This window comes from Tyto alba, unplaced genomic scaffold (genome assembly GCF_018691265.1).
Source record: "Tyto alba isolate M040663 unplaced genomic scaffold, T.alba_DEE_v4.0 Super-Scaffold_25, whole genome shotgun sequence".
Classification (NCBI taxonomy): Eukaryota; Metazoa; Chordata; class Aves; order Strigiformes; family Tytonidae; genus Tyto; species Tyto alba.
Window position 1 is genome coordinate 438,140 of NW_024881299.1, and position 11,609 is coordinate 449,748.

The window sequence follows — 11,609 nt, forward strand, 5'->3', positions numbered from 1 at the left end:
AGCCGTCCCCATACCCACCCCTATAGCCGTCCCCATACCCACCCCTATACCCATCCCCTATAGCCGTCCCCATACCCGTCCCCATACCCACCCCTATACCCACCCCCTATACCCATCCCCTATACCCACCCCTATAGCCGTCCCCCATACCCACCCCCATACCCACCCCCTATACCCATCCCCTATATCCACCCCTATACCCACCCCTATAGCCGTCCCCATACCCATCCCCTATACCCACCCCTATAGCCATCCCCATACCCACCCCTATAGCCGTCCCCATACCCATCCCCTATACCCATCCCCTATACCCACCCCCATACCCATCCCCTATAGCCATCCCCTATAGCTGTCCCCATACCCACCCCTATAGCCGTCCCCATACCCATCCCCTATACCCACCCCTATAGCCGTCCCCATACCCACCCCTATACCCATCCCCTATAGCCGTCCCCATACCCATCCCCTATACCCACCCCTATAGCTGTCCCCATACCCATCCCCTATAGCCGCCCCCCATACCCACCCCCATACCCACCCCTATACCCGTCCCCATACCCATCCCCTATACCCACCCCCATACCCATCCCCTATACCCGTCCCCTATAGCTGTCCCCATACCCGCCCCTATAGCCGCCCCCCATACCCACCCCCATACCCATCCCCTATAGCCGCCCCCTCGGCCCCGCCGGTTCCCGCACGCTCGCGCGCTCCGCTGGAGACAGCGCCGCCGCGGCCGCTGATTGGCGGAGGCGGAGGCGGCTCCGTCCAATGGCAGCGCGGCGGCGGCAGCGCGCGGGCAAGACCGGGGCGGAGGTGGGGGGGGGGAACCCGGCGGGGGGGGGGGGCGGAGCCACGGGTCACCGGGGGGGGAGGGGGGCAGAGTTCAAGGGTCACAAGTCAGGGCGGCCACAGCCCCCCCCCCCCCCCCCAAAAAAAAAAAAAAGTTTGGGGGTCCCCCGGTTTGTGGGGGGGCGGGGCGGCCCCTGGTTGGCCCCTTCCCGCTGTTACCGGGGCGGCGGCGGCGCCGAGACCTTCCCCTGGAAACGGCGGCGGCGGCTGAGTGGCTGCTGCCCGCCCCGCCCGTGGGGAGGGGGGCACGCGTGGGTCCCCCCCTAACCCCCCACCCCCCCCCCCACCCGCGGGGGGGATCCCCGACCGCCGCCGCACAAGCCCGAACTTGTCCGGGGCGGGGCGGGGCGGGGCGGGGGCGCTGACGTCACGGTGGGCGGGGCCCTGCCCGGAGCGGGGAGCGCGGCGCGCGCTGCCAGACCGAGCCGGTGCCGGCGCCGATCGCAGCGGTTCATGCGGCTGCAGTGAGTGGGGGGGGGGGGGGACACCCACGCGTGACGGGACACGGCGTGGGGAGAGGAGGGAGGGAGGGAAAGGAGAGGGTTAAGGGGAGAAAAGAGGCGGTGAGGAGGAGGGGGGTGGTTGGCGCGGTCGTGGACCCCCCACTCGTAGAGTGTGTGGCGTGGGAGCGGGGAGTCACGCGGCGTGGGAGGAGGGCGCGAGGTGAGGAGCCCGGGGGGGGGGGGGGGGTTAACTCGCTGTGGGTACGAGCGGAGAGCGACCAGCGTGGGGGTGGAGGGGGGCACCCGCTGTGGAGGGCTCCGTGGGGTGTCCGGCGTGGGAAACACGGAGTGTGGGGATGTGTGTGTGTGGGGGGGGGGGGTGCTAAAGTGGGGAGGGGGGAGGGGGGTCCAGGCACAGCCCCCCCCACCCCCGTCGGGTGCCCTGCGTGGATAGGAGGAGGAAGAAGAGTGGAAGGTGGTGTGTGTGGTGGGAGGGGGAACGGGGGTCCCGGCGCGGGTGCCACGCGTGTCCGTGGGGCTGGGCGGCGTGGCGGGTCGCTGCCCGGTTTGTTTACAAACACCGCCCGCTCCCCAGGGCGCCCCCTGGCGGGCGCGGGAAGCACCGCGAAGTGGGGGGGGGGGAGCAAAAGAAGGGGGGGGGAGTGTCCTGCGATGCGTGGGTCCCACGCTGACACCCCACCCGCGTGTCCGTCCGTGTTCCCCCCCCCCACGCAGAGCCCCCCGGGCGCGATGGCCAGACCGCTGCGGGAAGGGAGCCTCGGCGAGCCTGCAGCCCCCCTGCCTGCACATCCTGCCTGCGGGGGTGGGGGGGGGGGGGCCGCTGGTCCTGCGTGGGGACCCCCCCCCCCCACCCGCACCCCACCGCCACCCCCGCTTGAGCTGCGCTTGCCCCGGGGCCGCTCCCCCCACCCCCCACTTCAGCCTCTATCGCTGCGGGACACGGGGGCCCCCCGCCGCCACCCCCCACGGTGAGTGTGTGTGACCCCATCCATCCCCACTCCCACTCGTGCTTTTTTTTGAGGGGGGGGACACCCCCTAAAAGTGTGAATTATTCTGGGCTTCCCTGTTGCTAAGGTGCAAGCAGAGCCCTGCCTGCTCCTGTTGGGGGGGGGGGGGAGGGGGAAAGCTTGACCTCCCCCCCCCCCCCCCCCCCCACTCCAGGCGAGTTTCACCCCACGGAGGACGGGGACCACGAGGGACCCCCCCAAAGTGGGGGGAGCCGGGGGGGGCCTGTCCCCAACGGTCACCTTCCGGGGGGGGCCCCCGGCCCGGAGCAGGAGCTGGGCGCCCGCTTGCGCCGCTTGGGCGACGCCTTCCAGCAGACCTACGAGCAGCAGGTAAAATGGAGGGGGGACATGACACCCCAAAAATCAGCGGGGGGGGCAACGGGACTCCCCAAAATCCAGCACCCCCCCCTCCCCATTCCTGGCATTATCCCCCCCCCCCCGGGTTGGTTTTGCTGGCAGTGGGGAAGCAAAGGTTGAAGCGTTATTTTGGAGGGGGTGTTATTTTGAGGGGGAGGGGGGCTGTTATGGGGGGGGGGGGGGCAGTGGGGTGCATCCCCAAATTGTGTAACGCCCCCCCCCCCCCAAAAAAAAAACCACCAAACAATATGTAATTAAAAAAAAAAAAACACCCGGCGGCTTGTTTGCACGCGCGCGTGCGAGCCAGCCGCTGACTCACAACCTATAAATAGCAGCGGGTCTGTAAGGCTGGGAGCCAGCGGCGGCGCGAGGGCGGGGGGGGGACACCCCTAAAAAAGAAACCCAAAACAACCCCCCCCCCCCCTTCTCTTAATTACCCCCCCCCCTCGCTAATATACCGCTCCCCCCCCCCCCCCAGCAGCAGCGGGGCGGCGTCGCCGTGGTTTGGGGTCACCTCTACCGCCTGGTCTCGCAGTTGCTGGGAGCCGTCTACAACCTGCAGGCAGCTGCCTTGCCCGCGCGGGAAGGCAACTAGCCCCACCCCACTCGTGACCCCTCCCCACGCACCCCCCACACACACACCTTTATACACCCCCCAAACCCCCCCCCCCCTCTCTGCACACGCCACAGTGGGGGGGGGTTCCCTGTGCCCCCTCAAACCTGCCCAGGAGCGTCATTGCTGCACACACACACCACCCCCCCCCTCCAATTTCTATTTATTTAATTTATTGTTGGGGTTATTTTGGGGGGGGGGGGGGGGGGAGGGGGTGGGGAGGAGGGGCGGCATGGGGAGCCCACGGAAGGCAGGGGCACCCCCACGCCCCCCCCACAACGGTGCTCCTGTGGTCACAGCTCCCCCCCCACTCAGGTTTCCCCCGGGGGGGGGGGAGAGGGTGCACGTGGCCGTAGTGCTGTGTATATATTGTATGTTGGAGCTGTATATAGGGGAGGGGGGGGCTGTACATTTTATATAGGGGAGGGGGTGGGCTGTACATTATATATAGGGGAGGCAATGTATATAGGGGGCGGGGGGGCTGTATATAGGGGGAGACAGCAGTTGTATATGATCGGTTACTTTTTTTGTACGTTTCTTTTCAATAAAATGAATTGAAGGAGAGAGGCGTGCAGTGGCGCTGTAGGGTTTGGGGGGGGCTGTAGGGTTTGGGGGGGGGCTGTAGGGTTTGGGGCTACAGCATTTGGGAATTCATATGGGTTGAAGTGGGCCATGAGGTTTAGGGGTGCAATGAGGTTTGGGTCCATAAGGTTTGGGGTGCAGTGTTGGGGCGTCCAGGTTTAGGGATCCATAGGGTTTGGGGGGGGCATGAGATTTAGGGATGCAGTGTTTGGGGGTACAGTGTTTGAGGGTCCACTGGGTTTGGGGGGGTCTACAGGGTTTGGGGGTGCAGTGTTTAGGGTCCATAGGGTTTGGGAATCCATAGGGGTTGGGGGGTCTGGGAGGTTTAGGGGTGCAGTGTGAGAGTCTATAGAGTTTGGGGTCCATGAGGTTTAGGGGTGCACTGTTTGGGGTCCATATGGTTTGGGGCTATACTGTTGGGGAATCCATAGGGTCTGGGGGGGTCCAGGAGGTTGAGGGGTGCAGTGTTTAGGGGGTCCGTAGGGTTTGGGGGGGGGGGGGGGGTCCAGGAGGTTTGGGGTCCATAGGATTTAGGAATCCATAGGGTCTGGGGGTCCATGAGGTTGAGTGGTTCAGTGTTTGGGGTGATCCAGGAGGTTTAAGGGGTTCATGAGGTTTAGGGGTACAGTGTTGAGCATCTATAGGGATTGGGGGATCCAGGAGGTTGAGTGGGGGCAGTGTTTGGGGATCCATAGGGTTTAGGGGGGCTCAATGAGGTTTGGGGGTGCAGTGTTTGGGGGTCTGTGGGGTTTGAGTGGGTCCCTGAGGTTTGGGGGTCCCCAGGGTTTGGGGATGCAATATTTGGGGTTCACAACTTTTGGGAGTCCAGGGGGTGGGAGGTCCACAAGATTTGGGGGTCCCAGGTCCACGGGTTGGGGGGTGCAGGGTTTTGGGGGGAGTGGGGGACGACACCCAGTTCAGCTCAGCTCCAGCCCCCAAATAAACCAACTTTTTAGAAATAAGATTTTATTAACCCAAAAAACCAACCCCCCTCTACTGAACCAAGGGGTGCCGGCTGCACCCCACATTTAGCCCGTTACCGCTGGGCCCAAAGTGGGGGGGCTCGACCCCCCCAAACCCCCACCCCGAGCTCAGCTGGGGCCCAGACACTCCACGATCCCGTTGCCTTTGATGCCATCGAAGAAGAAGAAGTTGTTGTGGGGGGGATCCCGCTGGGACAGGGCCTGGGGAGGGGGAGGAACACGGCGGGGTTTTGGGGAGCAGAGGCCCCCCCAAAAGATAAATTAAAAAAAAAAAAAAAAAAAAACAAGAGAAAAACAGCCATTACCTTGACCACCTCCTGGCCCAGGACGCCTCCGACCACAGCGCAGACGGGAGCCATTTCGGAGAAGCAGTAGCTGGAAGGAAAAAAAAAAAAATAATAAAAATTTAACAGCAGAGCCCAGAAATATGCCAATCCGCCCCCCAAAAAATGCTTCTGGGTCTCCTCAAAATGCTTGAGCTTTCCCTCATTTTGCGGGGGACCCCCTTGCTAAAAATAATCCCCTCAAAATGCTGGTGTGTCGTGTCCCCCCCCCCCCGCTGCGGTGGCAACATTCCCACCATTCCCGGCGGGCAGCGTGCGGCGACACGCCGGCGGGGCTGGGGGTTCCCGGGGTTCCGTGTCACCGTGGGGACACGGGGGACAGGGACAGGGTGTGGGGAGGGGGGTGTCTACCCCAGCGCCGTCCCAAGGTCCTGGGATTTCTCCGGATCCCAGCCCGGCCTTGGATCGTTAATCCCTGGTGACACGGAGCAAGGACGCGCGGCGGCCGCGGTGATATTCAGGGTGTGGGGCCCTCCCGGAGCTTCTCCCAGCGACCTCATAATTACGGCTAACGAGGTTCCCGGGGAGGCGCTTTCCCCACCACGCACCTAACGAATTCATCCGGCAGCAGGTCGGCGCCGACCCCCAGCGCTTCCAGGACATCGTGGCGGATTTGGAGGAGCAGCTTTGAATCCTCGCTGTAATTTTGGGGTGAAGGATCCCGGCCGTTATCTGTCCGAAACTTTAACAGCACTGGGGGGGGGGGGGGGAAGGAGGGAAAAAAAAAAAAAAAAAAAAAGTCACCCCAAGATGCTGCTGGCCATCTGGCCATTTGGGAAAAGCCGAGGGGAGCGCAGGGGGGAAAGCGCCGCTGCCCGTGGGGATTTACCTTGGAGGAGGAAATAATCCGGCGTGGTGCGTCTGAGCGCTGCCCTCGCCTTTTCCCCGCTCCAGTCGACGGCCAGCGCCTCCTTCAGCTGGCAAAAAAGCACCCGCTGCGAGGGGGGAGAAGGTGGTGATGGGTGAGGGGATCCCCCCCCCCCCAAAAAATAACCCAACAGGGATCCCCCCCGGCCCCGTCTGGTGCTGTTTGAGGTACTAAGGGAGCAGGGACACCAAGGCAGAGCTTAAGCCGGGCTTTAACTGCGCCTAAACTCCAAAATCGGTGCAAAATCCAGCTGAGAACGTCGGAAATATTAAACGAAAGTTTGAACCTCTCCCCGCTGGGAAGCTCCTGCAGGGATACAGGGGAAAGTTTGGCACAACCCCCGGCACGCCGGGCTCCGGCATCTCTGAAACGGGACCTGGAGGAATTTGCCGTATCCCAACCCGTCGCGCTCGGAATCGCTAAAGGGGCAGGACGGGCGACAGCTGGTTGCGTCGGCGGCCGGGGAATATTCCCAGACTTTCCGAGGGGAAGCTGCACCCTCCGAGTGATGAGGCGGGGGGGGCAAAAGGGACACAAAAGGGTGTTAATCTGCTGGCTCAGCTCGCATTCCCCTCGTAGCAGCGGGATCAAGTCGAGGGGATTTCCACTCCTCCGTTAAATTTCCAGCTGGGAGACCAAAACAATGCCCAGGCCGGAGGCATTTAAATGTGAAAAGGTTTTGCTCTGGAGCAGATTTCATGTCGTGTCCACCCTCCCCAAGACATAAAAACCCTTCCCACCCCCCCTGCCCCGGCCCAGCTCTCAGCTGACAGCAGCAACAATGCGGCTTTTATGGCCTCGCTGACAGACAAAAAGCTGGAGCCCCCCCCCTCCCAGTTAAAGCTTTTAGAAACTCCCCTTCCCCCATCAAAACCAGTAGAACAGTGGTTTATACCGGTGGAAATTAAAACAGCAGTGAAATGGAAGCACCTAGTTTTGGCGAGGGGGGAGGATCCAGCCAAAAACTCACCCAGGAAGCCGGTAGAAGCCGTCTTGAAAAACTAAAAACACAGCGGGGCTGCCCAGAAACCCCTCCCCGGCCAAACCAACACGCGCTTTGGGTCTCAGAGATCTCTGTGGGGTTTTTTTATCCCCCTCCTCCTCACCTTTTTCACCATAGTGGTCTCCGATGAGTCGAGTTTGGCTTTTTTGGTGTCCGGCCCGTCTTCAACACCCGGGCTGACTTTGGCGACTTTGGTTTTCTCTCTATGGAGGAAAAATTAAAAAACAAACAAACACAAAAAAAAAACGCTTTGAGAAACCACACTGGCTCAGCAGCAAACAGCCTTTAATGACTCTTAAAGAATTAAAATCTCCCCAAAACCTCCCCCGCTGCCCCGCTGCGAGTCACTCTCACCCCCCGCCCCGACTCACTCCACAAACTCGTGTTCCCCGAGGTCGGCAAACATGTAGCCATGGTAGCCGAAAACGTCGCCAGTGAAAAACTTGACGCTGTTCTTGTGGCAAATCTGGTCGATCTTCACCATCACGTCACGGGAACAGCAGGTCAGGCAGACCTGGAGGCAGGAATGTAACCGTTTAACCCCCTTCTTCCCCTTCATCATGGGGTGTGAAATCATCCCGGCCTTCCTGGGGAAGGTTCCAGACAGATTTGCTGGTTTATTCCCAGCGGGGCGCAATGCTCAGGGTAATTAGCAATTTCCCCCTCCCGTTCACACAAGCTAACTCCAGCAGCCTTCTCTCCGGGGATAATTAGGAGGTTAGGGGACACGGCATCCCGTTTCCGGATAATTTCAGTGGAAACTGGGGGACAAAGCTAAATACAGGTATTTTTAAAACTCAGCGCCTGTCTATCCCTATCGATAAGAGAGCAATTAGTGAGGAGAGTTAGTAATTAGGCAGGAAGCCCCTTCTCCTCCGACCTTTCGCTCCCCCCGCCGCACGTACTGCGTCGAACTGGGTGAAAAACTCTTCGGGTTTGCTCTCCACGCTCTCGGGGTCGGCTTTGACGTCCACCATGGGATTGAGGTTCTGCGCCCGCTCCAGCGAGGCTTCAGCTCTGTTGCGGCCCAAGGAACCCACGGGGATGAGGAACTGAGCTCGTGTGTCCTCTTGGGAAACCTGAAATGGGAGAAAACGGAGGGGTGAGTCTTCCCATGGACTCGGGCAGGGTGGGAAACCCCCTCCCGGGGAGAATTACGGCAAGCGCTGCCACCCTTTCCGCTGGAAAAATCGCGAGATAATCAGAGCGGGGGAAAAAAAAAAAATTAAATCTCTGGTTATTTTCTGCTATTCTTCAATTCCCCCACTGCTTCGTAGCTCACTTCTCCCCGCTCCCGAGCTCGCAGCTCCCTCTTGCGCCCGCGGAGACGCCGCGCTGTGACCTCGAGGCCACGGGTTGTCAGCCGGCACCGGCTGCCGCAGGGCATGAAGCTCCGGATCGGGGATGAAAACTCACCGCGGAGCCTGGTTAGGGGGTTCCGGGGTCCCCGAGAGTCGTGGCAGGAGCTCTGAGCCCTACGTTTGCTTCACACATCTGCCAGCCCCGGGTAAATGGGAAGGGGCTGTCCCAATGGGGAAAGATGGGTGGAGAGCTGCCAACGCCAAAGCCACGCGTCCCCAAAAATAAGCTGGCTTCTCCGAGCGGGGTGCAGCACCCAAAGATGTCCAGAAAGGGACGGGGTTCAACCCCTCAGCTCGAGGTGAGCACAGCCTGGCATTTAGCTGCCACGCCAGCGACCAACAGCGCAAACCCTGCGTGCTCCAAAGTGGAATAATTCCACCCCCCGAGCAGAATATTGATCCCAAAAAGCAGCGAGTGAGTCCTTCGGCGTTAGCACCGTAGCGGGAGGGTTTGGGAGCAGTGACGCTCCTCACCTGCTGATGGTCCAGCATGGTCAAGCCTTTGACTCCTGCCAAGATGAGATTCTTTGCTACTTCTGCTCCGAGACCCTTCATCCCCACCAGCAGCACCCGGGAAGCGCGTAACCTGTGGCAGAAACATTCGGTCAGCGTTAACAGCTCGGGGCAGAGGGGAAGCGGCGCTCGGAGGGGAAACACAGCGGGTAAATAAGGGTGGAAAAGAAAGCTGCACTCCTCAGCACCCCTGCCTGCGGAAAAACAGGTTTAATGCAGTTTGGAAGCAAAGCGAGAAACACACAGGTTGTCAGGAGTGGGTAATTTGGGCAAAATTACAGAAAAACAAACAAAAAAAAAATTGCTTTGGAAGAGGGAATAACACCAGAGTTTTGCACTGCTTTTCAGAAAACGGGGTCAGGGGGTTGCGGGTGCATTACAACACACACTTCGGGGCTCCTAACAGCCCCCCAAAAAAGAGCTGAGGGCTGCAGCTGCACCAGGATGTGGATAAATTATAGTTAACGGGAAATTAATACACTCTGGTGTGTATTTAATCCAGCACAAAACTGTGCAAGCAAGTTTTAAATCTTCCAAATAACTGACCAATGTGTTTTCCTTGCCTTTTATCATTTAAATATTCCCCTCCCCGCCTTGGAAGTCTGTTATTGATTAGTGTCTGTCTGTTTTCTGACGAAATCAAGTTTACTCAGCACCGAGCCATAATCCAGGCTGTTGAACAGAGCGACTCCTGCTTTTTTGCCCTATTTTCACGCTCGTTTTTATCTGCGTCCAGCAACATCATTATGTTCATCGTCACATTTTGGGGTTGTTCCACTTTCTCCCAAACCAACCCCATCGCTGCTTCCCAGGGAACACCTAAGAATTTGGAAACGAGCAGAAATCAGGGCAGGTTGCAGAAAAGATTCACAAAACTATAACTTGAAAGCTGAAAAAAAAAAAGCCCTTCTAGAGAAAACAGGGGCTGAGCAAGAGGGTTTCTAGCTGGGAAAGACCCAGGAACTAGCGGGTAGGGGCAGACGCTTTGCAATTCCAGCTGGGAATGAATCAGAAGCAGTTTCTCTTCTTTATTTTTTCCCCATCTTCAACTCCAGGAAGCGCAAATTTCACTCAAATGTGCACTACAGAGGATTTGGCTAAGCCAGAGTTTCGCAGGAGGTCGAGCAGAAACCCCCACAGACCCCCCCCCAAGCCACTATAGACCCTATATCCTTATATACCCACCGCTAACCCCTCTCTGAAGCCCCTACAAAGCTCCTGAGGACCCCCTGCCAGTGGCTACAGTCACCACAGAAGCTCCTACATGGTTCTCCCGCACCCTGTAGGGTCCCCAGAGGCCTCCACAAGTTCCTACAGGGACCCCATAAGCCCCTCCAAGGCCCCTCCAGCCTCCCCTACAAGCTTCTATAGGGACCCCTCACATTACAGGCCCCCCCCCAAGCCCCTCCAGGCCTCTACAGCCCCACCCACAAGCCCTCTAAAGCCCCCCCCACAACCTCCCTTCACATTGCAGGTCCCTATAGGCCCTGCCAAAAGCTCCTATACACCCCCCCAACGCCCTCCTCAGATTGCAAGGTCCCTACAAGGCTCTTACAAGCTCCTGCAAGGCCCCCATAAACTCCTCCAAGGCCCTATAGGGCCTCCACAAGCTTCTACAGGGTCCCCCATACGCTCCTCCAACACTCCTTCACACTGTATGGCCCTTCCAGGTCCCTCCAGAGCCCCCCCCAAGCTCCTCCAAGGCCTTCCTCACATTTCAGTACCTCTCCAGGGCCCTATGGGGCCCCCCACAAGCTCCTCCAAGGCCCCCCTCATATTGCAGGGCCCCCCACAAGCTCCTACACAGTCCCTCACAGGCCGCAGAGCCCCCAGAAGCCCCACCCGGCCCCTCTAGCCCCCCCTCCGAGCTTCTCCAAGCCCCCCCCTCGACTCTGTAGGGCTCCCACAAGCTCCTACAGGGTCCCTCACCGGCTCCGGGGTCCCTCCAAGCTCCTCCAAGCCCCCCACACACACACATTGCAGGGCCCCTGCAGACCCCCACAGGGGCCCCCTAGAAGCCCCTCCAAGGCCCTTCTCATACTGCAGGGCCCCTCCAACACCCTCCAGGTCGCCCTACAAGCTCCTACAGGGCCCTTCACAGGCGCTGGGGTCCCTCCAAGCCCCCGCCTCAGATTGAAGGGCCCCCCCCCCCACAACCACCCCCCTCACATTAAAAGGCGCCTGCAGACCCTTACAGGGCCGCCTAGAAGCCCCTTCTCATACTGCAGGGCCCCTCCAGGCCCCCCCCACAAGCTCCTACAGGGTCCTTCACAGGCCGCAGGGCTCCCAGAGGCTCTCCCGGGCTCCCTCCACGGGACTCCCCTCCGGCTTCCCCCGTAAGCTCCAGTCCCACTGACCGCTTCTGGGCTTCGAGCCCCCACAGCCGGATCTGCCGGTCATACTGTGCCGCCTCCTCCTCGCTGATGCCGCCGGGGCCGCCCTCCTCCTTCTCCACCATCCCGCCGCCGCCTCACGGCCGGGGGGGGGGCAGCGCCCCCTGGCGGCCCGCGCAAACACCCTGCACCGCTCCACGTCCACCGGGGGGGGGGAGGGGCGTGGGGTGTGATCCAACCCCACACACAACCCCCCCCCCCCCGGCCCGAAACGACCCCACGGGAGAAACGCCTCGCGCGGGCTCGCCGCGCCCTTTCACCGCCGCATT

The 11,609-nt window shown here is 60.6% G+C and overlaps 2 protein-coding genes across 4 annotated transcripts; one reads left to right on the forward strand and one right to left on the reverse strand.

The window, feature by feature from the left end:
• Window positions 1-1,213: 1,213 nt before the first annotated feature.
• LOC122153858 (formin-like protein 18) lies at window positions 1,214-3,857 on the forward strand. Of its 2 annotated transcripts, none has more exons than XM_042797284.1 (4): window positions 1,214-1,316; window positions 2,031-2,284; window positions 2,478-2,653; window positions 3,159-3,857. In XM_042797284.1, the coding sequence occupies exons 1-4, from the start codon at window positions 1,306-1,308 to the stop codon at window positions 3,273-3,275; spliced, it is 558 nt and encodes a 185-aa protein (XP_042653218.1). In that variant the 5' UTR covers window positions 1,214-1,305; the 3' UTR covers window positions 3,276-3,857. The 2 variants fall into 2 exon arrangements, with proteins under 2 accessions (XP_042653218.1, XP_042653219.1); XM_042797285.1 differs by having other exon boundaries at window positions 3,162-3,857.
• A 967-nt stretch (window positions 3,858-4,824) lies between these two features.
• On the reverse strand, window positions 4,825-11,443 carry SAE1 (SUMO1 activating enzyme subunit 1). 2 transcript variants are annotated; one of them, XM_033000926.2, is made up of 9 exons: window positions 11,305-11,443; window positions 8,909-9,020; window positions 7,979-8,152; window positions 7,445-7,587; window positions 7,177-7,276; window positions 6,032-6,119; window positions 5,751-5,895; window positions 5,164-5,233; window positions 4,825-5,059 (listed from the first exon to the last, which is right to left on the reverse strand). In XM_033000926.2, exons 1-9 carry the CDS (start codon window positions 11,403-11,405, stop codon window positions 4,967-4,969), a joined length of 1,026 nt encoding a protein of 341 aa, XP_032856817.1. In that variant the 5' UTR covers window positions 11,406-11,443; the 3' UTR covers window positions 4,825-4,966. The 2 variants fall into 2 exon arrangements, with proteins under 2 accessions (XP_032856817.1, XP_032856816.1); XM_033000925.2 differs by having other exon boundaries at window positions 6,032-6,137; window positions 11,305-11,442.
• Window positions 11,444-11,609: the final 166 nt, after the last annotated feature.

Coding starts and splice junctions, on each gene's coding strand:
- LOC122153858 (XM_042797284.1), top strand. Junction 2,285..2,477: donor CCCCGCCGCCACCCCCCACG/GTGAGTGTGTGT, acceptor CCCCCACTCCAG/GCGAGTTTCACCCCACGGAG. Junction 2,654..3,158: donor AGCAGACCTACGAGCAGCAG/GTAAAATGGAGG, acceptor CCCCCCCCCCAG/CAGCAGCGGGGCGGCGTCGC.
- SAE1 (XM_033000925.2), bottom strand. CDS start 11,405: ATGGTGGAGAAGGAGGAGGGCGGCCCCGGCGGCATCAGCGAGGAGGAG. Junction 7,588..7,978: donor TTTTCACCCAGTTCGACGCA/GTACGTGCGGCG, acceptor TCCTGCCTCCAG/GTCTGCCTGACCTGCTGTTC. Junction 5,896..6,031: donor GGATTATTTCCTCCTCCAAG/GTAAATCCCCAC, acceptor CCCCCCCCCCAG/TGCTGTTAAAGTTTCGGACA.